The sequence below is a fragment of the Eucyclogobius newberryi genome, unplaced genomic scaffold (genome assembly GCF_026437365.1).
Source record: "Eucyclogobius newberryi isolate DKJ021-1_F unplaced genomic scaffold, fEucNew1.0.hap1 SCAF_5, whole genome shotgun sequence".
In the NCBI taxonomy this organism is placed as follows: Eukaryota; Metazoa; Chordata; class Actinopteri; order Gobiiformes; family Gobiidae; genus Eucyclogobius; species Eucyclogobius newberryi.
The window spans coordinates 26,271,612-26,297,011 of NW_027316167.1; the positions used below are offsets into that span (position 1 = coordinate 26,271,612).

Sequence of the window (25,400 nt, forward strand, 5' to 3'; positions counted from 1 at the left end):
GTCTGCGTACAATTTCTACTCCAACCCTTTATGATTTATTTGAGTCTTTTTTGCCCTAATAGAATTTGCAATGTCTTAAAAGATTTTTTTTCGACCGGTAACTGATTTGTAACATGAGCAAACAGCTTTACGTCAGGAGGAAGTTATTAGTGAGTTGTCATGGACACACTGGTCTTGTAAGTTGAGATGCTTGGCCTTGTTTTCTTATTTGTTGTGGTTGTTTCATTTCACAATTTTTGGATGTTTGTGATTCAGATCAGTTTGATGCATACAGTTCACCTTGCTGAATTTAAATATGTTTATGATGACAGATAGTCGAGTACAAGTAATCAAATATTGATCTGATCGTTTGTCAGTGATCAACATGGGGCTTTTTAATCAATATTGTTGTTGTTGATTTAGTTTATTTTAATACTCTGACTTGTCCACATACATTACTACATACAGTACTTATTATTAAAAGTCATATTAAGAATTCCAAATAAAATAAAGGTCAATCAATATGTGGGATCAAATCATGATAATTATCAGGGCATGACCAATATTTTTTTATTTTGGAGCCAGTGCTGATGTTGGACCCTGAAATGCTTATTACGATTTAGCATCAATGACCACATTATTGTGGTTGATTTATAAATATGTCAGGTTAGGTTTACCCTGGTTGAAAACAATCTTCATTTTTAAAAATATAATATACAACTTTATACAGTAACTCTGTAACAGCAAATCATTTGACTACAAACTAAAAAGGGCTCTCCTCGTACACTTAAACACATCTAAACACCTGTCACCAAACAAAATGTTATGCCAGTGTGCGATGCTAATGTTGTGCACTTAAACCCCTGAACTTTGAACCATTACCTCCATTAGCTTTTGCTAAAGATGCTAACAATGCATCAAAGTAAGTTTTTACATCTTTAAATAACTGTATTTTTTCATAAGAAGGTGTAAAGGGAGTACTTTATTGTCACTTTAGTAAAAGTCTTCTTCTTTTTAACCTTCCTTCAATGTTATGGTGACAAACTTTCAGAAATATACATAATGAGCCCTCCCTGTCTAAGTATTCTGTGAGGTGAGTGTCCAAAGCCATTAAATGCAATAAGGCCAGGCCGGGCTTTTCTATGCTGAGTTTACATGTTTCTCCCTGTGTCTGAGAAGGTTTCCTCTGGACACCACTGTTTCCCCCATCAACCCCAAAACATGCACAACAGGAGCTGAAGTCCTCCTGCTCAGTCCTGACCAGGCAGTCCTGCTCAGGCAGTCCTGACCAGGCCTATAGCTAAAGATCTGAAGATATGGGTCTTGAGTCTCAGCTGATCAGAGCTTCTGACAGCTCGCCCTGTGTCACTACATTGAAGTAACGACGACGACGACGACGACGACGACGACTTACTACTACTTACTACTACTACTTACTACTTACTACTTACTACTTACTACTTACTACTTACTACTAGCAGCACCAGAACATTACCAGCTTCGATATCGGTGCTGATACTAGAGAATCTAATGCATCGAGTATTAATTCCCTATTTTCCAATTCTGATCCAAAACGTCAATTACCGTACCACTTCAACCCTGTAGAAATTAGCACGTGATTTTTTTAAGGCTCGTAAGCTATAGGAAGTCAGGCACTGAGTTTATTTTTCAACATTTTGCTTTTTATCAATCTTTAATAAGTTTTGATAACATATAGAATCAGTTTTAAGTAAAGTAAGGCAGATACTCAAAGCTCAAGTTTCTTCTTCTTTTTCTTCTTCTTTTTTATTACTTCTTCAAGACAGTTTTTAGGACTTACAAATTGTTATTACATTGTGTCATGCATTGCATCTGTTACATATACATGAAAGCGTACACATGCATGCTGACACACACCATAGTAAGTAACATTACGATTGTGGTAGTATTACTGGTTCTATAACGGTAACGATGATTAAGTGTGTAATGATATATAGACCATACTATAGATTCATACTAATATTTAAATTCTAATACTAAAACTTTAATATTTAAAAAAACTAAAAAAAACTGTTAACAAAAATTATATTATATTGCTTGTCCAAAAGAAAATTTGCCACCTGAATTCAACTAGGCAATATTTAAACCCAACTGCAGTGCGTGGCTTCTCATTTCTGAAACGTCCATGTGGAAAGACATATCCCGTGGTTATGGAAAACATGTCTGTTTTGAGAAGGTTCAAATCATAACATCAAACAGAAAAAAACATTTAGATCCGAACCCCAGTGAGAGTGTTTGGGACGAGCTGGAGAAGGCTTTGTGCAGTGGTCACTTTCTCACTTCAGCAATACAAGATCAATCTGTGAAAAATAATGCAACACTGGAATGAAATTTATCATTTGAATCCTTTTTCTTTTGACAGGCAGTATAATAACATATACATTTATTTGTATGCATGCATATATACATCTACACACTCTGATTTCATCAGAATATTAACTACGGTATATAACATAATATATTATGTATTTTTTGTCAGTATGTCTGTTTCAACTATCTTCTAATGTGCACATTATTCAGCACATGTTTTATGTTTTTATACTACTTGTGAATTAATATTTGTACTATTTTTCTTTTTTTTCTCTCTTGTATTTAAGATTGTATTTTCTGGTATTTACACTCTAAGCATCATCACAACAAAACGCTCTGATGCTTTCTTGACGCGTCCTGCTAGCACTCAAAATACAACTTTGAGTGAGTTAATGAGGGAAAGAAATAACATGGTGAAAATGATTAAGAGTTGAATTTGCACACACGTCTTCTTTAAATGTCTTAATACTTCCCAAAAATATCTGCCATAATGACTATCAACCATACCAAAACGGTAATTACATTAAAATGGATATTAATTGTATAAAATTATATAATAATAATATTATTTTAAATGTCTTAATACTTGACAACATATCTGCCATAATGACTAACAACCTAAAATAACTGGTAATAATATTAAATTAGAAAAAAAAAAAAAATATATATATATATATATATATATAATTTTTTTTTTTTTTTTTTTTTTTCTAATTTAATATTATTACCAGTTATTTTAGGTTGTTAGTCATTATGGCAGATGTGTTGTCAAGTATTAAGACATTTAAAATAATATTATTATTCAACCCTGTCCATGATGTACAGGGGCCAAAGCCCCGACGGCAACAAGTGCCAGAAAATGAATGATTATATTATTATTATTATTTACGCAAGATACATCTATTCATGATAATTACTACTCATCAACTCATTGTTCAGTAAATAATAATTGGAACAATAATTTGTCCTAACATTCTGTGTAAAAAGGTTATAATTTTGTAATATGATAATATTTGAACTGTACAGGGTTGAATAAGTACCTTCTTTGACAAATTATAGATATTAAATAAATACTGCTTTTTATATATTGCAGCTCATGTTTTTTTAATATGATTCATCCATTAAGAGGAGGGTTTTCTGAGATTATCTGCCTTTTGGGTTATAGTGCCCGTGGGGAATTAAGTTATACTATTGTTTATTGTGATAGTTGTCTGTAGTAATGTGTGTGTTGAGACAGATCTCCACAAATATATGTGCTGTCAGTTGAACTGAGTTCAAAAATCTCACTGGTGCTGTCTTTAAGACATATTCATTTATAAAAATCCGACTTGGTTATGATGAGTTAGCAGAAATCTCACATACTGTGGGTTCAGACTAGATGAAAGCTGTTTGCTTTGACCTGCTGTGGTGTGTTCAGGCACCTGCGTCTCCATTGCTCCTCTACATGCTTCTTTTTTCTTATTTTTTTTAAGCTAGTTTCCGTTTAGCAAACTCCCCTCCCTCTTGTGTCCTCAAAGGCAGCCACTCCCCCTCTGAGCTGCTGGGGCTGTTTGCATATTAACTGTTTAGTTGCCAAAGAGCTGTAGCTTAGAGTCATGTGACCACTGAGGCATGTGCGTTTGGACTTCTCAGCTCATGTTCTGACACAGTCTGCTTCACTACTGATGTAAAATATTTTATCAGGCTGAAAAATACCCTGAATCTAATAGTCAATGTCCTGTAAAGAACATCAAATGTTTTAAGTTTAAGTCATTTCTTATAATCAGCGTTGTCTGAACAGACTAAGCTTACCCGGAGGCACAGTGCAGGTTTGTTTGCCTTGGACAGGAATTATGCTTCACTCTTGCAAACCATTTTCTCTTTGGGTCCAACGTCCAAAGCTGGGTGTTTCTGACTACTGATGACACAGACACCATTGTCCTCTCTTGTCAAAGAAATGTATTGTTTTTATTATCTATTCTCAAAAGGAACTGGGTATTGCACCACTTTGTTATGAATTATTTTATAATTAATACCAGTTACCTGAAAATTACCTTTTCCCTTTTTATTTTCTAGAGCCATGAAACAAAACAAAAAATAATGTTTATGAAACCATACATATTACCACCAGAATCTTGTTTGTAATTATAAAATCTCTTGTTGTGTGGAATGATTTATGATGTTATTATAAAGGGGTATAGTTTTATTTACTGACTCTCATTGGCCCTCAGTTTCCAGCCGGTGCACATGTCTCCTTTATCAGACTTTTTCTCGAATCAAACACTGGTTTATTATCTGGTACATACAAAGACTTTAGGCTTTGGACCCATCCCAGTTTGACCATTTTCCAACAGTCATAGTCAGATGACCAGCTCTTGACCCCCACAGGAAGTTGGTGCATGTGCCTTGCATGGCTAGACAGTAGAAAGTCTGTGAATCGTCAATTTCATTCTGTTTAGCTTTTGGGAATATGTCTAGCTGTTAATTTGTCACTTCTATTGTTTCCATAATTAACATAGTCTGTTCTTGGCAAAATATTAACAGATGACAAAAAAGTTGACAATCTGGGGTGTTTGAGAAATCCAGAGCTTTGGGGGTTAAGCTGTGAAAGTTAATGTAATAACTGCTAGCACCATCTGCTGGCCTACTTCCTTACAAAGAGAGAGAGAGGGAGTGAGGGAGGGAGAGGAGAGAAAAAAAACGAGTCTGGGTTTTTAACGACATCTCTAATATTCATGCTGATGCATTTTGCTGCTTTGTGCTTTCATTTTGTGCCGCTCTGCCTGCCAGAGACCGGAGTTCGCCATACTCGTCTCCGCCAGGAAGAGCTCGTAGGGCAAGACGAAAGAACAGGGAGCAACACAAGTGGGGAAAAAGAAGGAAACACAACAGGCTCAACTAAAGGGCAAGCGATTACAGAAGCCTTTTTGTGTGCCCAAAAAAGCCTGGAAACCTACCTTTTTTGTTGGAGAAGAAGAAGGGAAAAGTGGAGAGAAGGACTGAGAGAGCACACTAAAGGCAGGCAGAAAAGGGAATCAATGAGAAAGGAGGAGAGAGGAGGCATGCCTCTCTGACATACTCAGGCTTCAGAGAGAAAGTGGAAGCGGACCACGCTGAAATAAGCGGTACGCAGCAGCAGAATGAGGGCTTCCTGGACTGCCATGCACCTCCTCTACCGCCCACAGCGCTGCTCCCACACCGGCCTGAAAGCAGAGAGAGAGTGAGAGAGCTCCCATGCACTCCTCTTGAGCCCTGCCCGCTGAGGGAGGAGGAGACCTAACAGGCTCCGGCACTCTCACACACTTTGCCCCGAGGAGAAGAGCTGACCGGGGAGGAGAGAGGGAGGGGAGGGGGGGCGCACATCGACCAGAGGAGCGACAGAAAACCACTATTGAAATACAAAGTCTGTTTAGAAGAGAAAGTGTGAACGAGCAACACGCGCTGCGCTAGAGAAAATCCACCGAAAGGGCAAGGCTTTTGTTAGCCGATCGGAGAGGGGGAGGAAAGAGGAAGAGGAAAAACACACCATGTCTACAGTGAAGAGGCCAAGAGGAAGGGTAAGTGAGCTGCTCAGAGAGCTGGGAGGGAGGTTGGACAAGGGGGAGGAGGAGGGGCCGGCAGGAACTGAACAACCTCCTCTGCCACTGGCTCATGCTGCACCGCCGCCATCTTGAACTCATTGCTGCTTTTTCCTCCCCTTCTCACTCATTTGCTTCGGCATGTTAGACCTTATCAAGGCACACTCTACATTTACAGTGTTGTCTTTTCCCCACCCCCATATTCTGTTCACTCCAAACTCTGTGTTCTCGTTGTAACATTAGGGATTTTCTCCTGTATGGTTCAGCGCTGTTGTGTATACGGTGCATTATTTGTGTCCTCCTTTAGTTCAGTTTATGAGTCATCCCAGACAACTTACAGCGTATGGAAAAAGGTGAGGGATAGACATCGGCGCTTGTAGCTATTGATATAATAGTCTCCACTATGTTCATGGAACGACACGATGTGCTGCTAGATTGGAATCACTGCAGTGCTGGCAGGCTGTAATTTCAGTTATTTATAGATGTATTACACAGCTGCAGTACTCTGGCTTTTGGTGCATTTTATCTTTCCTCTTGCGCGCTTTCCCTCTGCCCGTCTGACAAAATCCTATTTTCACTATTTTTCTCTGTTCCTTTACCGCCTCGTGTGTTCCCATGTTCTTCCGCTCTTAAGCATTACTTTCAGCCCCTCCCCCTCTTTTTAACATTAACTTGAATTAGAACATTCCAGTCTAATCCAGTACATTTCTACCTAATGACCCTAGCTGTATTGCACATGTGAAAATCATAATGCAGTGTGAGTTTTACTCTCCTTCTAAATGATTTGCTGGTGTTCCACATCATAGTTCTGAGTGAGATTGATACTAATGCTCTATTGCTCCTATTGGTATTTGCATTTTTGTATTAGTTCAATCGATTATAGGTTTTCCTTTCACTCTGCGCACCACCACGCATTTTTGTGTAGGCATAACTGCAGTCGCAGCATCTATTATTCACATATTATCCCGTATCAGGCAAACTGGATTATTCATGTGTCTTCATGTTGCAGCTTACACCTAAGAAGGCAGGACTTGCCAAAATACATTTCTGCCTTAGTCACATTTGAGTTATTATTTTGACATTTTTTTGGTTTTCTGCATTTGCCTAATATTTTATCAACAACACAGTATCTTTGTAAAAATGCTGAGACCTTTACTATGAAGAAGTGGTTTACACAAGATAAACCTGTGTCTCCTTCCTCAAAATCGCCCTGACTACTTAACAAGAGTTTAACACCTATAAATGACAAACATGCTTACATAATCGAGAGAAAAAACAGAATACTTTGAAGTGCGTTCTATGTGCATGCACATGTTGCTGTGTTTGCAAAAGCATGTTTCAAAGGCGGTTTGCCCTTCTATTTTCAGAGCATAAGACTTTGTTGTTTGTTGTCTTTCTTTTATATGGTCTAATGTTATTGCCTAAATTTGAAAAAAAAATCTCTCCTAATGTACATATTTCTGTCATTCACAGCCTCGAAAAAACACCAATGGTCCCGGTAGCCAAATCGAGGCCCCAAGCCCCCCAATGAAGAGCAGCTCATCTTCCTCCTTATCCTCCTCATCTTCCTCCTCATCCTCCTCTTCCTCCTCGAGCCCATCATCGGAGAAGAGGACGCAGAAGAGACACGGCCACTCTCAGATGGACACACAGGAAAAGCAGGAGAAGGCCAATCGGATCATTTCTGAGGCTATTGCCAAAGCCCGTCAGCGCGGCGAGAAGAACATCCCCAGAGTCATGAGTCCAGAGAGTTTCCCCAGCTCCTCATCACAGTACAAGGCATATCGAGACCGGGGGCATAAGGGCAACAACAAGGCACGCACCAAAGACAAAGTCAGTCGGAAGGCACATATTGTACCCTCATCCAAAAGCAAGCAAAAGGCCAAGATTGGGTAAGTGTGCTAACAAGTTTTACTGCATTTAACTATCTCAGCTACAACATTATCAATGATTAAAGTTCATTCATCGCACACTCAAAAGACATGGAAAGAAAATATGACTCCTACAATTTTCACCTACACATCCTGCCACAGCCATAACTCTTTACTTGAATCATTAAAAGTATTTAGTATTTTTTAGACGCTTTAGACACAGTGCAAAGAGGTTGGGGGTGATTACATAATCTCCATGGTGATTGTAATCAGGAAAATGTCCAGGAATCATACTTAAGAGTGAAGAGACAAGAGTCAAAAAGGTTTGGCCTTGTACAGCCTGTGCAACAATGCTTAAATTATACTGTGGCAAATGTAAGTAATGTGTTTGTTGACATGTTTTCAGGGTTTAGTATAAATATAAATATGTTATATTATAGTTTGCCTTTCCCTGGGCTTCTTTTTAACCAACCCATCATCTTCATCAAGGTTTGCTTTTGCAATGCCCACCACTTGTGTAAACAGCCTTTATATCAAAAATGGATGCCCAAAGTTCAGCTGATTTTACAGCATGCCATAATAATAAAGCCAGCTCAGATACCAGCAGAGACATGGGAGGAGCAAACACAGGCTGCATTTACATGCAAGATGGTGCTACCGAGAATATTCAGGCAAGTACTGCTGATGTATAGATACTGCCTCCCATCCCCCAGTTTTTTAGCTGCTTCATGCTATGTGTAGCTATAAGCCACACCCTGCACAAGCAAATAAAATATCAGCTTATGCTGGTCTGGCTGAGAGCTGAAGGAGAGAAGAGAACAAAAGACGTGGTTACATTTAGTGGGCCTCCTGTGTTACTACATCACATAATGGTGTTAATTCTGAGAACAAATCTGCATCTTAAGTGTACTATGCACTTGTTAGAGTTTCAAAATCTTAAACAAGCAGCAGATATGTCTGTTGTATGTGTATATCATATAGTAGCTGAAAACAAGCAGAGTTATCATTTTTTAATGATAGCTTAAAGTCTTCCTGATAAAATGAATGATAAAAATGATCACTATCATGTGTTATGGCATTGTCCTGTTGTCGGACTTAGACCAACAAAGCCCCACAGACAATCCAACCCGGGTAAAGGGGACGTCCGGTCACCCTAACTGTTACTTTCCACCGTCTTTGGACGATTTGGAGAGTTTCTGGTCCTGACCCTCCGTGTTGTGCTGTTTGTGATGGCGGCTTTGGGGTGAGATGGTTTTGTGTCTTCATTATTGACACAGATATTATTTTACACTGCAACTGTCTCTGTTTGGCCTTGTGTTATTCCTAGTTTTTCCTCAGTGCATCAGATGTGTCTTGTTGAAGACTTCAAATGGAATGCAACTATATTTATTATTTCATATCAAGATAAATACTTTCTTTGTTATTATTATTTTTATAATCAACTTAAGTTTGTGGACCTTGCTATAGATTTGAAAATCTTAATATCACTACTGGCAAATATTGGTTATTGCCACATTAGTAAGACCAATATTGGATATTGGTATTTGTGAGAAACATCCACCTCGGATCCTAGTACAAAGCACTTTCCTTTGTCTTTTTTCAAAAACAAAATAGAAAAGAATTGTTGTTCTGCTAAAATAGAGGGAATAGTTGTGTATGTCCATGGGCAGCACCGTGTTTGTTTAGGTTCGTTCGGGCACATGACAAACCACAATACTGGCATTTTGTTGACCCAGTGGATTCAAGTGTGAGGTTTGAGATGGATTATTTTGAGTTTGTGAACTTGTGTCAAGTTGATAACCTTTTGTTAGTTAAGCTTTTCCTTTTTAACATAATCATATTTTCCTTCAATAGTACTTTATTTATATTACAGTATTGCCATCATAGGTAGCTTGTGCTTTGGTTTGAGTATTACCCGTGGACAATGGATGGTAATGGTGCGTAGTTAAGCATGTGGGTGTGTGTGAATATTTGAGCTGGTGTGAAGATTCTCATTTGCCAAATACCCATTAATATTTCTATATTTGGTTCAGAAGTGCACTCAGGAAATTCTGGAAAAAAATCATTGTACAATTGTATTCAGAGTTTGCAATGCAGCTATTCAGTGTCTTGAACTTGTCCATATTGCAGCTGGACAGCTCTGGTCAGTGCGAGCCCAATTGTCCATTTCAGAATTATTTCCGAGCCAGTTTTTTGCTTTTTAAAATCAGTTTTATGTGTTGCTGTATTTGGTGTTACTAACCCACTGCGTCATACTTTTCTCACTGTAATGGAGGTAAATGTTTGCGTTTCTGCGCCGCTACATTTTAACAATATTTAGAATAAAAGGTAGGCTTAGGGCTGAGCAAAACACAAAACCCCATTATAACTGACTGATCATAGCTTCATATAAGAATACTTTTACTCTACCTGCTGGAAAATAACACATAATCATAAACTACTTGGCTCGTGCTTGTCCCATTTTTTTTTTTCTTATGTCCTCCACCCACTATTCTCCTCCTCCACCTCCTCCTCGACATTTTTCTATGTTCTTAATGTGCTCCATCCAGCGTGTTTGGTGCTGCGGATTCTGTGCTTCCTGTGAGCAGGCATGCCTTAAACATGCTGATCCGACAAAGCAGCGGGGTAGCAGTAAAATATTAAACAAAATGGTGCTCATGAGATCAATTACGTGATGGAAAATGGAGGTTTACATCTAGCCTATACCCTTGAACATTTAATTGTTCATACATTTCTGTGCCTGGCTACAAGCTGCTTAATCTCATGTGCCTCACTTTTTCATCAAAAAAGGTAAAGCTGTTTTTTAATTAAGTGTTGCTGCTAATCTCATACACAGTGCATAATATGTGTGTGTTTTAGAGACCAAAACATATTTGGGACTGTGTGCATAATTTGGTAAAAACCCTTTGTATATAAAGTCATGATTTTCCCCTTACCTTTAGCTGATGAAAGCTTGCATCTACATGCTTTTAGTTTCTGCTGTTTTGTTGGTTGTAGTTACTGCTTCAACGTTTTTTGCTGTTGTAGAGCTGTGTTATTCTATTTCAAAGTTCATAAGAACAGGGATTTCCTGACTGGGCCATTTCTGTTTGAATAAGCTGAGAGTCATCACGGCATCACAGGCAAATCCATAGAGAAAATGTAACTTTATTTGATGAAAATGCTGCAATATACTCAATGCTAACCGATGCATTATCTTTCTAGATTGTATTAAACTCAGACCCTCACACATGCACTCCCTGTGGCGCTGTGCCAAGTAGGGCAGGACAACACTGGTGGGACAAGGAATGGAGGTTATTTGGCACAATAGGAGAAGCCCAGCAGCGCTTGTAAAATTGCTCGTCAGTCTGGACAGGTTACTTGTGTCTGATTAAAACATTGGTCACTCTTTCTGATCAAGTGGACAGGTTATGAGTTGCCAATTTTATCACTACAGAATTTAGGGCTGAAACTATTTTAATTGATTAATCACAATCGATCATTGATATAGTAAACTTATTTAGAAATCAAATAATTGTTATCTGGACTATGCACAGACTTCAAAACATGCCATGTGCTTTGAAAAGAGGGCTGATTTAATAAATGATGTGTCCTCATTTTGGTTCCTCCACCAGTGGGCCATCATTGTTTGTTGTTTCTTTGTATTGGCCACAGTTATTTTTCTGACTTCAAATAGTGTTGCTCTATACCAACTGAATCCTGAAGCACATGCATTTTTACCATTATGACTCTGATTTAGAGTCAGACCTACAAACTAGAGCACTCTCCAGACCAAGACATACTGATAGTTCTGAGCTCAGATCCTTTCAAACCACAGCCCCTTTAGCTGCTTTTTTGACCAAATTCTAGTAAAGATTTTCCTGTCCTCCACTGGTCACAATGCGAATTAGTTTAGGAAGATTTGTTAGGAATAACTAACAAGGTCTCGCTTCTATTTGGCACACGTGAAGTAGACAAGAGCGATGCGAGTGAGGAGAAAAAGCGAGACGCAGAGGTGTCGTATCACAACAAGTGTTTGGAAACACCAACGAGAGCGGAGCTTGTTTCACTCATGGAGGGATGAGGGAGGTGAGGAGAAGAGGAGCGCTCGCTCCGATGTAGAGACCAAGTGGAGTACGTGGCTGTGAGCAAGCGCATACTGCACGGCTGGTGCGCACAAACGATCAGTGTCTTTTACCAATAACAGACATAAGTGACTGCTGATTTTGAAGAAGTGCGGTCATACCAGAGCTGTGGAGCCCCGCGCATCTTGTACAGAGGGATTGTCAGTCTTGATACTGTTTTATTAATAGCTGGTTGGGGCCTGCGGGCCAGATCATAACATTAATCAGGCCAGGTGTGGCCCGTGGGCCTTAGTTTGCCCACCTCTGCTCTACTGGAAACTGACACTTCACCCACCATGCCTGTACATGAGTGTTACTGATGGATGGTTGTCGGAGCGGCTTTTGGTGCAGTTTCACAGCCTTGATTCCATCAGTCTACCCCAGGGCAGCTGTGGTAGCAATAGTACTATTTTATAACATCAATTTGTGGGCCTTGCAGTAGATTTTAAATGTTGATGGTAGAACCTTGCAATAATGCAATAATTTAAAGGCGCAATGGACGATTTTTCGGCGATTTGAGAACGCAGGCGGAAGTGCGCATGCGCACTCCCCCGTGCGGACTGATATAACACACATGTGCGTTTGTTTATTAGCACAACGGATCGCATTGCATCTCTTATCTCCCGTAGATTTCTGTCCACTTCTGAGTCAGCTCGAACAGTCTTTCTCCGTCTTCATTTTGCCCCGTACACTGAGGGAACTATATTATGATAGATCATTGCGCTTAGGCACGCGGAAACGTGGGGACGAGCCGCACGCGGCTGCAGGTGAGCGGTAGGTGCGTTTTATGATTGATGCATGGCAGGACAAATCGGCAGTCCACGCCACGAGGAAATAAGACTTAGATTTGTGCCAAAAAAATCGTCCATTCAACCTTTAAATTATGTGTTTATTTTTTTCTGTAATTGATTTGTTTTGGTGCCTTTCATCCATTATCCAGGGGCATTTATAGTCCAGAGCTAGTAAGAGTTAGAGAAATGTACTGAGAATTGGACAATACTGTAACTGTTATTCTGGAGATATGCAAAATTAGATTATTATGTATAGTGTGACATCTAGAATTAAGATTACAAATGACCGCAAAAAGAGCTGATAATAAATTTAATTGAAATGTCCAGTATAATCTCCAAAACAAAGGTATAAGTGTTATTTCTGCTCTTTTGTAGTTCATTTTATGGTGTATTCACGTGCTGTGCAACTGTTGAACCTTTAGAGGGACATGTTGGTACAGTCTTTATGCTTTTTGACAATATCTTACAAGTAGGGCTGGATATTGCCTTGTACCTCATGATACAATATATATCCCAATACAGGCACTGACTCAAAAGCTAATGAAGCTAACGTGGCTAACGTGGCCTACAGATAAGAGGAAAGGACATGACTATGAATTATATCTTTGAAAAGTACTTTTGGTGGCAGGAAAAAAGCCATCTCAAAGAAATGGCAAACCTCACGATATATCACAATATCTGTCACGATATATCACAATATTCGTCACGATATATCACAATATCGATATAGTGAGTACAGCCCTAGTACCCACTAGTGGTCACTGCATTCAGGGGAAATTATGTCATACACACCGCCACCCACCTTACTAGATAGACTCGAAGTGCATGTTGCATGGCAACCATAATGTGTCATTGTCAAGAGGATTTGTGAAATGAAATATAATCCAGAGCGGGCTGAGCCTGCTAAATGCATGTCCCCTTCTCAAGCCTCTAACGTTACTATTCAATGACCAAATGTTTGCATAGAGCGTTCATTTAAAACCCACATGTCATTTTACAATACAAGTCAACACTTTTAGAGATAGTCATACTTTCTTTACTGTTGTAATAATTTTTGATTGTGATTGACATGTTTATCTGAATATATTTATTGTAGGCTCAAGTAAAGCGCCAAAAAACTAAGTGTAGAACCCTCATCAGTAAGCTCAATAGCAATCCTTGTGTGTTGTTTTGTTGTTTTTGTAGCAAAAAATAAGTAATTAATATGTAGATGATAACAAGCCGAGTTCATTTATACATTTTAAATAAGAATTTGTTCTTTATAGGGCTGATATGGATTTTGTGGGCAGATGCGAGTCTGATATATAAGGAAGTTGGAGGTGCGATAGCCGATGTATATTTAGTTATGTAAAATGAATAGTTTATAGGCCGCTGATTATAAAAAGTGTGTCACGCTCAATTCATTTAAAATTGGGTTTATTAACAGTCAAAAGTGGGGCAGCACAGTAAAGCCTGGGATCGATTTGTGTGTGGTGTGCAGCCTTTCTGTATGGAGTTTGTATGTTCTCCCTGTGTCTGCGTAGGTTCCCTCTGGATTCTCTGGTTTCCCCTACCACTAAAAATATGTAGAATGGACATATTTACAACAGTCACGACTCAAAAAGGCCAGAGTTGGGCCTCCGAGTGCCCATATTGACTGATAATATTGGCCAAACGGTATCTCGGTCGGGCCCTGGTTTTAAATGTTTGCTTTGGGGTGTTTCTCAGTAAATGATAAAATGCATTTACTTACTTATTTATTTACATGTTTTTATGTTTTCTAAATATCAACATTCCTGGATGTGCTAAAATGTTCTATCTTGACAATTCTTAATGCACTGTCCAATCAAAGTCGATGATTTTAATGTCTTGCAGAAAAATTGTCATCAAGATTGGCAAAAAGAAAAGACGGAAGCCAGAATCTTCAGGGGAAGAATCAGACGATGACCGTCACCCACGACACACCTTCAAGGACGATCTGGTAAGATTGAGATGAGGTGGTCCCGCGCTGGACCGCTCCTAATCCACTAAGGAGTAAACATGGTTTAGTAGCATTTGTTTATATTTATATCAATACATCTTTTAATATTTTCACAATATGTCTGGAGACACAGGGAAAGGATGAGACTCATGGAGAGGAGCAGAAGTGAAAAAAGTTTGAAGAAGTGTCAGCAAATACATCTTTTAGGCGAGAGTTTTCTAATTTGTTGTTTCACAGATTTTCCTTGGTTTTTTAAAAGGGGAGGACAGAATAAAATTTTAAAAATAAATTTTATTTTCCCATTATCAAATCACATTTCTACCATCCAAAAGTCGGAGTTGAATTTAAAAATATTTTTTTATTACATTTCTTGGATTCTTAGAATAGGCCCTACAACCACCTCTCTACATTATCTACATAATTATAGTTATCAATGCACGCCCACCCCGCATCCTTCATGTTTATCTACCGGTTGATCTCATGGATCTATGGTCGATCTAGGAAGTCGTGAGTTGTGAGAGTTTTAAAGCTCTCTGACATTCGGACAAACTCGAGATTATGCAGAAATGGTCGGAGGTCGGAGATGCTGGTGCAGAAAAAAATAAATGAAAATATTTTATTGAGGTTTTGGCCAAAAAAAACTGTGGAAAATCTGCAAAAACAGGAAAAAAAAAACATGTTTTATTTTATTTTTAGAATCTCCGTTTTTGACGTCGGCTGGCTCGCGAAACAACTTATTAAAAAACACTTGCCTTAGCTAAAATAATTTTATTCAGAGAGATTAAACATTTAAACAGAAGTTGGTTTCAAACACAAATAAGGGCTGTTTATTCCACTCATTATTCTCAACAACACATGACACATATGACGCTCGTGCACATTCCCGGTGCTCTCTCTCAGTCCACGCTGTGATCGACTCAAATGATCCAACCCGACCCTGTGGACGTCATGTAGCCCGGTGTCCGAAACTGACCACTGCCTCCTCCTTTGACCATTCAGACCGCCTCCCTATGTGTGTGAACAGGGCAATGGTGAAACCTCACGCAAATCAAGTCTGAAGCACAACAAAAAACAAAATAGCCTCCTGTTGCCTCCTTTGTTTTTTTTTTCAGTTTTCTTTTCAGTTTTTTTTTCTTCTTTGAGTCATGTATGTATGTGCATTGTTGCGCAATGCAACAGTCTATGTGTAGTACCTCCCAAAGAACAAAGATGGATCAGTTATACAATCAGGTGTTGTTTTGCTCATTGGAGAATACAGTATATGAAACAAACTAAGAAATATAAGAATGTTTGACTGTGTATGATAAATATTTGGGGTCCATTGCCCATAATCATTTCTTTTTTTGTTTGCCTTCAGAAAAGACGATCAAATCGACAGATTAAGAGGAAAAAGTATGACGAGGAGCTGGAGACGAGGGTGTCAGATGATGATGTCAAAGTTATAGTTAAAGCTAAGAAAACCAACCCTGCTGTTCGCAGACAGCCAGCTGTCCAACTTTTTGTTGTAAGTGATCGTTGGGCTTTGATATAGATTGACACAGAACATGTGCACTTAAAATTGGTGAAATATATTTTACTGTATATTTTAAGGCACATGAATTGACATGGGGTCCTATGTTATTGTTTTGAAACTACAATGGACTATTAAAGCAATAATGTTGATGCATTTTAGGAGAATCCCTCCGATGAGGATGCTGCAGTTGTTGACAAAATTATGTCTTCTCGCACCGTGAAGAAGGAGGTAATCATGCTTTTTCTTTTTGTAGCAAACCACTGGTGATATCTTTGTCCCCTTTATGTAACCAAATCCACTCACTCAATTATATTATCTAAAATGCTAAAATTGTTGTTTGTGTAGGTTTCCCCTGGAGTTGTAGTGGAGGTGGAAGAGTATTTCGTAAAATACAAAAATTAGTAAGTATATGTAGTACATTTTGTTTCTCACAACCAATGATAGATGTACTCTGTGAGATATTTTATTTTAAATCATTTGTACAAATGCTTATTGACGGTATCAGATTTGCTGCCTCTCAGTGTAATGTCCTGACTGTGTAGCCGAGATGATTGTGCGTTTCTGACTTGGGTCTAATCTTGTGTGTATCAGCTCATACCTACACTGTGAGTGGGCGGCAGAGCAGCAGCTGGAGAAAGACAAGAGGATTCAGCAGAAGATCAAACGCTTTAAGATGAAACAAGCACAGAGGGCGCTCTTCTTTGCAGATGTAAGCTTTTCCTCTGTTTGTGTCTCTGGACACATATGCTCTTTTGTATGCACTGTTTGTTTTGTGCCTATAGTAGAGGAGATTAAGAGCCTGTGGAGGTTACATTCACAAGTGACAAGTATCTGTGGGTGTGTGCATAATTTGAATTTTTGTACTCATTCACTTGATACATTAGATTCCAGATGGCAAGTTGGCCTGGAGAAGCACAGTTTTTCATTTCTTCTTATCCTCATTTCTGTCTTTGTCAGATGGAGGAGGAGCTCTTTAACCCTGACTATATAGAAGTAGACAGAGTGCTGGAGGTGTCATATTGTGAGGACAAAGACACAGGCGAGGTAGAGTGAACTCCTTTTCATTCAATCATAATATTAATGCAAGGTGATGTGAGTAATATGTGTAATATTTAACTCTTTATCCACGGTTTGTAGTGTCACTCCTTTCAGCATATTCCGCTCTCTAGAAATGTCTTTGTACGTGAGAAGTGCCCAAGGCCATCCCATTAGGCTTCCTTGCAGCCTTTGTTAACATCATGAAAGCAGTGCTAGGCCTTGCTCTAGTCTTTTCCAGCACTCACTTTGCTGTGCGTGCTTCAGGAGGTGGTGTACTACCTGGTGAAGTGGTGCTCTCTGCCATACGAGGACAGCACCTGGGAGCTGAAGGACGATGTTGATCAGAGCAAGATAGAAGAGTTTGAGCAGCTGCAGGCAGTGAAGCCAGACTCACGCAGGATGGTAAGTCATGGCCACCCACATCGCTCACATATCACACATATTATTATTACTATTATAGGATTATAAGGTCATTATTATAATTCAATGTGATGCAACAGGAGAGGCCACCATCCAACCTGTGGAAGAAGAGAGATCAGTCCAGGGCATACAAGAATGCCAACAGCCTCAGGGACTACCAACTCGAGGGGGTCAACTGGCTCCTTTTCAACTGGTACAACAGGTCAGTCTTAACTATATTGTTGTCATGCTGCCCTTTTCTCCTAAACGGGACATGGATTGTTTATGGCAGTGATCGGCAAACTAAGGCATACGTGCCACAGCGGGCTCGCGGGTGAACATTGAGGCAGCCAAATGGTTACGTCTTTCGAACTTCACGGTGTGTTGTCAAAAGCTCCGCTAACTGCAATGACGTTCCTGTGGCCCCTGGAAAATAAAAGATTTTCCATATTCTCATATTCTAGAGTCAGGAGCATTGAGATGTTTTGGTTTGAGTGGTGTTATTTTTGATTAACTACACTATTATAGTTTGTTTGTAATGTGCTAAATATAACTAGATACCGTATTTTCCGGACTATAAGTGGCCCGTAGTATAAGACGCACACCAGCCATAAATGCATAATTGAGAAGAAAACATATATATAAGTCGCACTGGAATATAAGTTGCATTTTTGGGGGAAATTGATTTGATAAAATCCAAGACTAAGAACAGACATTTCATCTTGAAATGCAGTTTAAAATAATAAGAGAACAATATGGTGAATAGGTGTACGTATGCTAATGTAGCACCTTCAGCTACATGACGCATAGACAACGAACTGTCGTAAGTGTCTGGTTTGTTAATGTAATATATTAACAGTTTTTCAGATAACTATAGCATAAAGAACATGCTAACAAGTTTACCAAAGCATCAGTATTACCCCAAATCACTAAATCCAATTCTTCTTCCTCGGTGTCATTTCTAAACAACTCCGCAAACTCCGGAGGTAGAGGAAGTGACGATTCTTCTTCTGCGTCGCTTAGAGCTTAGAGCGCCCTCTTACGGTTGCCTGTGTGAAAGTAACGAATAATATCACATATAAGTCACTCCGGAGTATAAGTCGCACCCTGGCCAAAACTATGAAAAAGCTTTATAGTCCGGAAAATACGGTATTTTGGATGCGTCCGTTTTTTCCTGTTTGCTAACACAATTTCATACCCATCTTTTAGACGGAACTGCATACTGGCAGATGAGATGGGCCTGGGGAAAACGATCCAATCCATTACATTCCTTGAAGAAATTCAACGTGTGGGCATTAAAGGGCCATTCCTCATCATAGCTCCACTCTCCACCATTGCAAACTGGGAGCGTGAATTTCGAACCTGGACCAATCTCAATGTCATCGTGTACCACGGAAGCACAGTCAGCCGACAGATGCTTCAGCAGTATGAGATGTATTTCAGGGATTCGCAGGTAAATATTACAAAAAACATATATTTAGTTTTTCTGCAACCACCTCCAGCAACAGACACTAAGAGGAAAGTTAAGAATGTAACTGTGGTTTTATGAATGGCCACGGCCAGAAGAGATGAAATAGAACTCAATAAAACTGTATGCTATCATTGGTACAAAGCTATTGTTCAATCAATTTTTTCCATGAATTTAATGTGAAATCTGAAAATGCTTGATATGTTAAATTAATCACGTTAACATTTCTGGAACTAAGTGGATGGAAAAGAGCACAGACATGTTGCTCATTATGCAGTATATAGGTCGGTGCATATGCAGTTAATCTCAGGCAGAGGCCATTTTTGGTTGTCAAGCCATGTGGTGGGGCACAACAGGCTGTTAGTCACGTTAGTAGGTTTAATGAAGGCGTGTGATAGGAGAAAACTGGAGCTGGCACCAGGCTGTCTTCCAGGCAGTCTGTGATGCGTAGCATCCCCCAAGGGGAAGTCTCTTGTCAACGATGTTCAGGCATATCACAGGGAGCGGCTCCACTATGTCGGCTGTTTGGCTGACTGGCTGACGGTGGGAGCGGATTACTAGATATTGCGTATCCCACAAGGACTGTTGTCAAGACAATAAAGGCAAATGAGCAGGTGGTTATACAAAGCATCATCAGACAAACAAACAAATACGATTCACTATAATCATCACTATTGTGTTAAGTCAAATGTTTAAAATCTGATCCCCCTCTTTTTTAGGGACGTCCAGTGCGAGGTGCATACAAATTTCGAGCAATCATCACAACATTTGAGATGATTCTTGGAGGCTGTCCTGAGCTTAATGCCATAGACTGGCGCTGTGTTATCATTGATGAGGCTCATCGACTCAAGAACAAAAACTGCAAACTGCTGGAAGGTTTCAAACTTATGAACCTGGTAAATATACAAGCACAATCAAACAAGCTCATTCTGTAGCATTGGAATTCAATGATAAATAATTATCCCTGGCCTTTTTAGGAGCACAAAGTTCTGCTGACAGGCACCCCTCTTCAGAATACAGTAGAAGAGCTCTTTAGTCTTCTACATTTCCTCGAGCCAGCTCGCTTCCCTTCTGAAAACACATTTATGCAAGAATTTGGTGACCTCAAGACTGAAGAACAGGTTAGGAACATTGTCTATTCATGTTGGTGTATTTTTGCACATGGCAAAGCACATATGGGTGATTGTGGGGGGCTTGAGATTGAGATCATTTGCATCAGTAACAAATAGAACTGTAATAAAATACATAACGATATGATACTTTTGTCAAATACAGGTCCAGAAGCTTCAGGCCATCCTAAAGCCTATGATGCTGCGCCGCTTAAAAGAGGATGTGGAAAAAAAACTTGCTCCTAAAGAGGAAACCATCGTTGAAGTTGAACTTACAAATATTCAGAAGAAATATTACCGTGCTATACTTGAGCGGAACTTCTCCTTTTTGGCCAAAGGTGCTGGTCAGTCAAATATGCCAAATCTAGTCAACACCATGATGGAGCTAAGGAAGTGCTGCAACCATCCCTACCTCATTAAAGGTAAAACTATTATAAATGAAGCGTTAATTGGCATGGCAAGATATATATTTTTCCTTCTATATTTGAATTGAACTACAAATTCCTTCCTTTCACTGATGCATTTCACAGGGGCAGAAGAAAAGATATTAGAGGACTTTAGGGAGGTCTACAGCCCCACTGCTGTAGATTTCCATCTCCAAGCCATGGTCCAGTCGGCTGGAAAGCTTGTGCTCATTGACAAATTGCTGCCTAAGATGAAGGCAGGGGGGCATAAAGTGCTCATTTTTTCTCAGATGGTGCGATGTCTTGACATTCTGGAAGACTACCTCATTCAGAGAAGGTAATGTTTATTTTGTATCAATTTTAGCAAAATACCAAGTGCCAATTTGCTGCAGTTCAGATGCTTTATGTGGTTATTGTGTGCTCATGTAAATACAGCGGTACAGTTGGACAGACTAACATAAAAATCTAAGCACAGTTACAATATCTGGACTAAACTTGAGTTTTGTTGATCATAATATGCATATTACCTTTTAGATACCTGTATGAACGAATAGATGGACGTGTGCGTGGGAATTTGCGTCAGGCTGCCATTGATCGCTTCAGTAAGCCTGACTCAGACCGCTTTGTGTTCCTCCTGTGTACGCGCGCTGGAGGTCTCGGCATCAACCTCACAGCAGCTGACACCTGCATCATCTTTGACTCTGACTGGAATCCACAGAACGATCTTCAGGTCAGACAAAGTGTAGCTCTTCTTAATCTCACATGTGTTAGTGGAATCATATGTAACTTAATGCAGTCACTGGAATTTTTCAGGCCCAGGCCCGCTGCCATCGCATTGGTCAGGACAAGGCAGTGAAGGTTTACCGCCTGGTCACCAGGAACTCGTATGAGCGAGAGATGTTTGATCGTGCCAGCCTTAAGTTGGGTTTGGACAAAGCAGTGTTGCAGAGCATGAGTGGCCGAGAAAACAGCCTGGGAGGAGGTGCAGCAGGGGGAGGGGTGAGTTGTTATTATTATTATTATTATTATTATTATTATTATTATTGTTATTATTATTGTTATTATTATTATTGTTATTGTTGTTGTTTATTTTTATTGTCCAAAAGTGTCTTATTATGGTTTCATCTCTTCTGTGGGAGTTTGTCAGCTTTATTTGAGATGTTTAGGAGGAATGTCTTCACTTTCTTTTTCCTACTTTGACATGCTGAAGTCCAAATATACAAGAAAGTTGCTGCTCATTCATGACAGATTCAACACAGTTAATTTGTGTATATGATCTTTAAAAAGACAGTTCTTGGTATAGAATGAAACCAAGGTATCATATAATTTGAGACAAACTCGATAGTTTCCCTGAGAGTTCTTAATTACTGGGATACCATCTGTTAACGCACGTCCATGAAAGAATAACATAGCTTTAGTTTTTCTGAAGTCAGCACAAACTTCAAGAATTTTAGACTGCACCATGGAGAAAGCTGTCTGTAAAGACTCGATGGCTTGAAAGTTTAGTTAAATTCGAGTTTGTAAAGTTAGTAAACGCAGTACAGGCATAACCTAACTTCTTAAAAGAGTCAGCTGTGAAACTGTTCCAAATAAACAATTAATGGTGTCAGAAATGTCCTAAACCTTTGTGTCATCTTTTGTATAGACCGCACAACAACTCTCAAAGAAAGAAATTGAGGATCTGTTAAGACGCGGTGCCTACGGGGCCATCATGGATGAAGAAGACGAAGGGGCCAAATTTTGTGAGGAAGATATTGACCAGATTCTTCAGCGCAGGACAAAAACTATCACCATTGAGACTGAAGGAAGAGGATCTACTTTTGCAAAGGTGCTTTTATCTCTTTCACAAAACCAGGCCAGCAACTGCTTATGTATTTTCTAAACACTATCTTTATCATGCTATTTGTCCAGGCCAGTTTTGTGGCGTCTGGAAACCGCACTGACATTTCTCTAGATGATCCGAACTTTTGGGACAAGTGGGCCCAAAAGGCAGATATCGATATGGATACGGTCAACGGGAGGGTGAGAATATTTTCCTTTTCTTTAAATTAACTTCAATACAGTTTCCCCTGCAAACATACAATGTGTGGAATATTGTTGTTTTGTCTTCACAGAACAGTTTAGTAATAGACACTCCTCGTGTGAGAAAGCAGACAAGGCCATTTAGTGCTACCAAGGATGAATTGGCCGAGCTTTCAGTGGGCGAAAGCGATAGTGATGAAACTAAACCAAAGCTACGCAGAACCCATGACCGCCTCAACAGCTATGGTCGCACGGAGTGTTTTAGGGTTGAGAAGAACCTACTTGTCTATGGGTATAATTCATTCTAATGGATCATATGTACTCCTAATTGTTTGTTAGTCTAAAATGCTGTATTGTTCATAGGTGGGGTCGATGGAAGGACATTCTGAACCATGGACGCTTCAAAAAGCAGTTGACCGACAGGGATGTGGAAACTATTTGTAGGGCTTTATTAGCCTACTGTCTGGTTCACTACCGCGGAGACGACAGAATCAAAGGTTTCATGTGGGACTTAATTGCTCCGACGGAGGATGGACAAACCAAGGAACTGCAGAATCATTTAGGTGAGAACCGTAAAAACATTGAGCCTCGCTCATGACATGACCAGGGAGTGACATAGAGCACACAAGTCAGGCTCAGCAGACACAGCATGTCTGTCCCAGCACCATTACGCTCTTTATATGCCACTATTATAGCTCTCCCACTAAGAGTGTTCATTTTTTGGACATTTCTAATTGTCACTGAAGCTGTAAAGCTGCGATAGTTTGTAGAAGCAATATGTGAATACAAATGTAAATAAGTGATGTGATTTTAATAATAATAATAATAACTTTTATTTATATAGCGCTTTTCAGTGACCCAAAGACGCTGAACATAATAAAAAAGGGGGGTGTATTTACAGACAGGGGGGACAACACGTACAGAACACATTAATATACAGATAAAATGAACAAGACAGAAGAAGTAGAGAGAAAAAGATGGGGATGTAACAGGGGGTAGAAGAGTAGGCAATGGGGTAGAGGAGGCTAGGGGTAGGGGAGGTCATAGGCTTGGGTGAAGAGGTATGTTTTTAGGCGGGATTTGAATGTTGTGAGTGAGGGAGAGTGGCGGACAGGTTGGGGGAGGGAGTTCCAGAGTCGGGGTGCTGTTCGGGAGAATGCTCTGTCGCCAAAACTTTTGAGTCGGGATGTTGGTGCAGTCAGGGTGAGAGAGGAGGAGGATCGGAGAGCTCGGGAGGGGCGGTGGGGGATGAGGAGGTCAGACAGGTAGGGGGGGGCAAGGTGGTGAAGAGCTTTGAAGGTGAGGAGGAGTATTTTAAAGTTTATGCGCTGCTTGATGGGGAGCCAGTGGAGAGAGCGGAGAACGGGAGTGATGTGATCACGGGACCGGGTGTGGGTGAGGAGGCGGGCAGCGGAGTTTTGGACCATTTGGAGTCTGTGGAGGGAATGGGAGGAGATGCCAGTGAGGAGGGAGTTGCAGTAGTCAAGGCGGGAGGAGATGAAGGCATGGATGAGGGATTCAGCAGCGGGGAGGGTGAGGCAGTGTCGGATTTTGGCGATGCGGCGGAGGTGGAAGTATGAGGTCTTGACAATGTGGCTGACATGGGGAGTGAAGGAGAGGGTGGGGTCCATGATGACACCAAGATTGCGTACCAGGGTAGAGGGGGTGATGGTCGAGGTGTCGATGCTGAGTGAAAAGGGACCAGTTTTATTGAGAGTGGATTTGGTGCCAATGAGGAGGAGCTCTGTTTTGTCACTGTTCAGTTTGAGGAAGTTGAGAGTGAGCCATGATTTTATTGTAGAGATGCAGGTTTCGATGTGGCTGAGGGGAGGGTTTTGGGTGGATTTGGTGGTGAGGTATATCTGGGTGTCGTCAGCGTAGCAGTGAAAGTCCAGGTTGAGTTGTCGGAGGATGTGACCAAGGGGGAAGATGTAGCAGATGAAGAGGAGGGGGCCGAGGACTGAGCCCTGGGGGACCCCCTGCGTTACTGGGGAGAGGGTGGATGAGTGACCGGAGAGGGAAATGAACTCTTGCCTGTTGGTGAGGTAGGATGTGAGCCAGTCAAGTGCAGAGCCCTTTTTAATTTTAATAGCTGGATGTTGCTGCAACTCATGAATCTGGCACATAAGTGGAAGTTATCAACATTTTCTAATAAAACATCTGTAAATGCCCCATGTGCTTGTACAAATGTTAAAATACATTTTCTCTGTAAAGTTTAATGATGATGAACAAAATTATTATAAACTGTAAATGATGCATTATTTATAGCTTACATTTGAAATTGTTTGTCCGGTAAGGTCTGTCAGCGCCTGTTCCGAGGGGAAGAAAGGGCAAAAAAATGAAAACACAATCAAGTTCATTTGACATTCACAAGGCGGAGTGGCTTAGGAAACACAACCCAGAGTACATGCTTCAAGATGACGGCTACAAAAAACACCTCAAACACCACTGCAACAAGTAAGTCCCTCCTGTATATTTAATATAATAGTAGTCGTCCAACACAGGGCTGCAACTAACGATTGTTAGCTGAATGGTACTGATATTTGTGACATTTTCATTTAATAATGCAGCTGTCTTTATTATTAAAGAAAATAAATATTTTCGTATGTGTTTGGAGTCTGTATACTCCAGATAATGATTTCTATTATCAAAATACAGCTACAATAATTGTGTTTTATAGTTGATTAGTCATGATTAATTGTTGCAGCCCTAATCACAAAGCACACTGTGGTCCAATTAGTGTAGACATGACATCTTCATGGCAAATAACATGAGAAGGTGTGTTTGGACTTTTGTGTGTGTTTGAATTATTAATTCAAACTGACATATTCAAAATG

The 25,400-nt window shown here is 40.0% G+C and overlaps 1 protein-coding gene across 5 annotated transcripts in view; it reads left to right on the top strand.

Moving 5' to 3' along the window:
• chd9 (chromodomain helicase DNA binding protein 9) overlaps window positions 1–25,400 on the top strand; it is a 57,230-nt gene that overhangs the window by 19,498 nt on the left and 12,332 nt on the right. For 4 of the 5 annotated variants that reach the window (XM_072464694.1, XM_072464693.1, XM_072464695.1 and 1 more), the window contains exons 3-23: window positions 7,359–7,777; window positions 14,505–14,610; window positions 15,968–16,114; window positions 16,283–16,351; window positions 16,469–16,524; window positions 16,715–16,832; window positions 17,081–17,167; window positions 17,426–17,563; window positions 17,662–17,783; window positions 18,770–19,013; window positions 19,748–19,924; window positions 20,006–20,149; window positions 20,304–20,559; window positions 20,668–20,878; window positions 21,076–21,271; window positions 21,355–21,540; window positions 22,187–22,369; window positions 22,453–22,563; window positions 22,656–22,855; window positions 22,927–23,126; window positions 24,861–25,020. In XM_072464694.1, the coding sequence (XP_072320795.1) occupies window positions 7,359–7,777; window positions 14,505–14,610; window positions 15,968–16,114; window positions 16,283–16,351; window positions 16,469–16,524; window positions 16,715–16,832; window positions 17,081–17,167; window positions 17,426–17,563; window positions 17,662–17,783; window positions 18,770–19,013; window positions 19,748–19,924; window positions 20,006–20,149; window positions 20,304–20,559; window positions 20,668–20,878; window positions 21,076–21,271; window positions 21,355–21,540; window positions 22,187–22,369; window positions 22,453–22,563; window positions 22,656–22,855; window positions 22,927–23,126; window positions 24,861–25,020 (3,530 nt within the window). Of the gene's footprint in view, window positions 1–5,657; window positions 5,865–7,358; window positions 7,778–14,504; window positions 14,611–15,967; window positions 16,115–16,282; window positions 16,352–16,468; window positions 16,525–16,714; window positions 16,833–17,080; window positions 17,168–17,425; window positions 17,564–17,661; window positions 17,784–18,769; window positions 19,014–19,747; window positions 19,925–20,005; window positions 20,150–20,303; window positions 20,560–20,667; window positions 20,879–21,075; window positions 21,272–21,354; window positions 21,541–22,186; window positions 22,370–22,452; window positions 22,564–22,655; window positions 22,856–22,926; window positions 23,127–24,860; window positions 25,021–25,400 lie in introns of those variants that run through there. The other variant, XM_072464697.1, reaches the window with a different exon arrangement.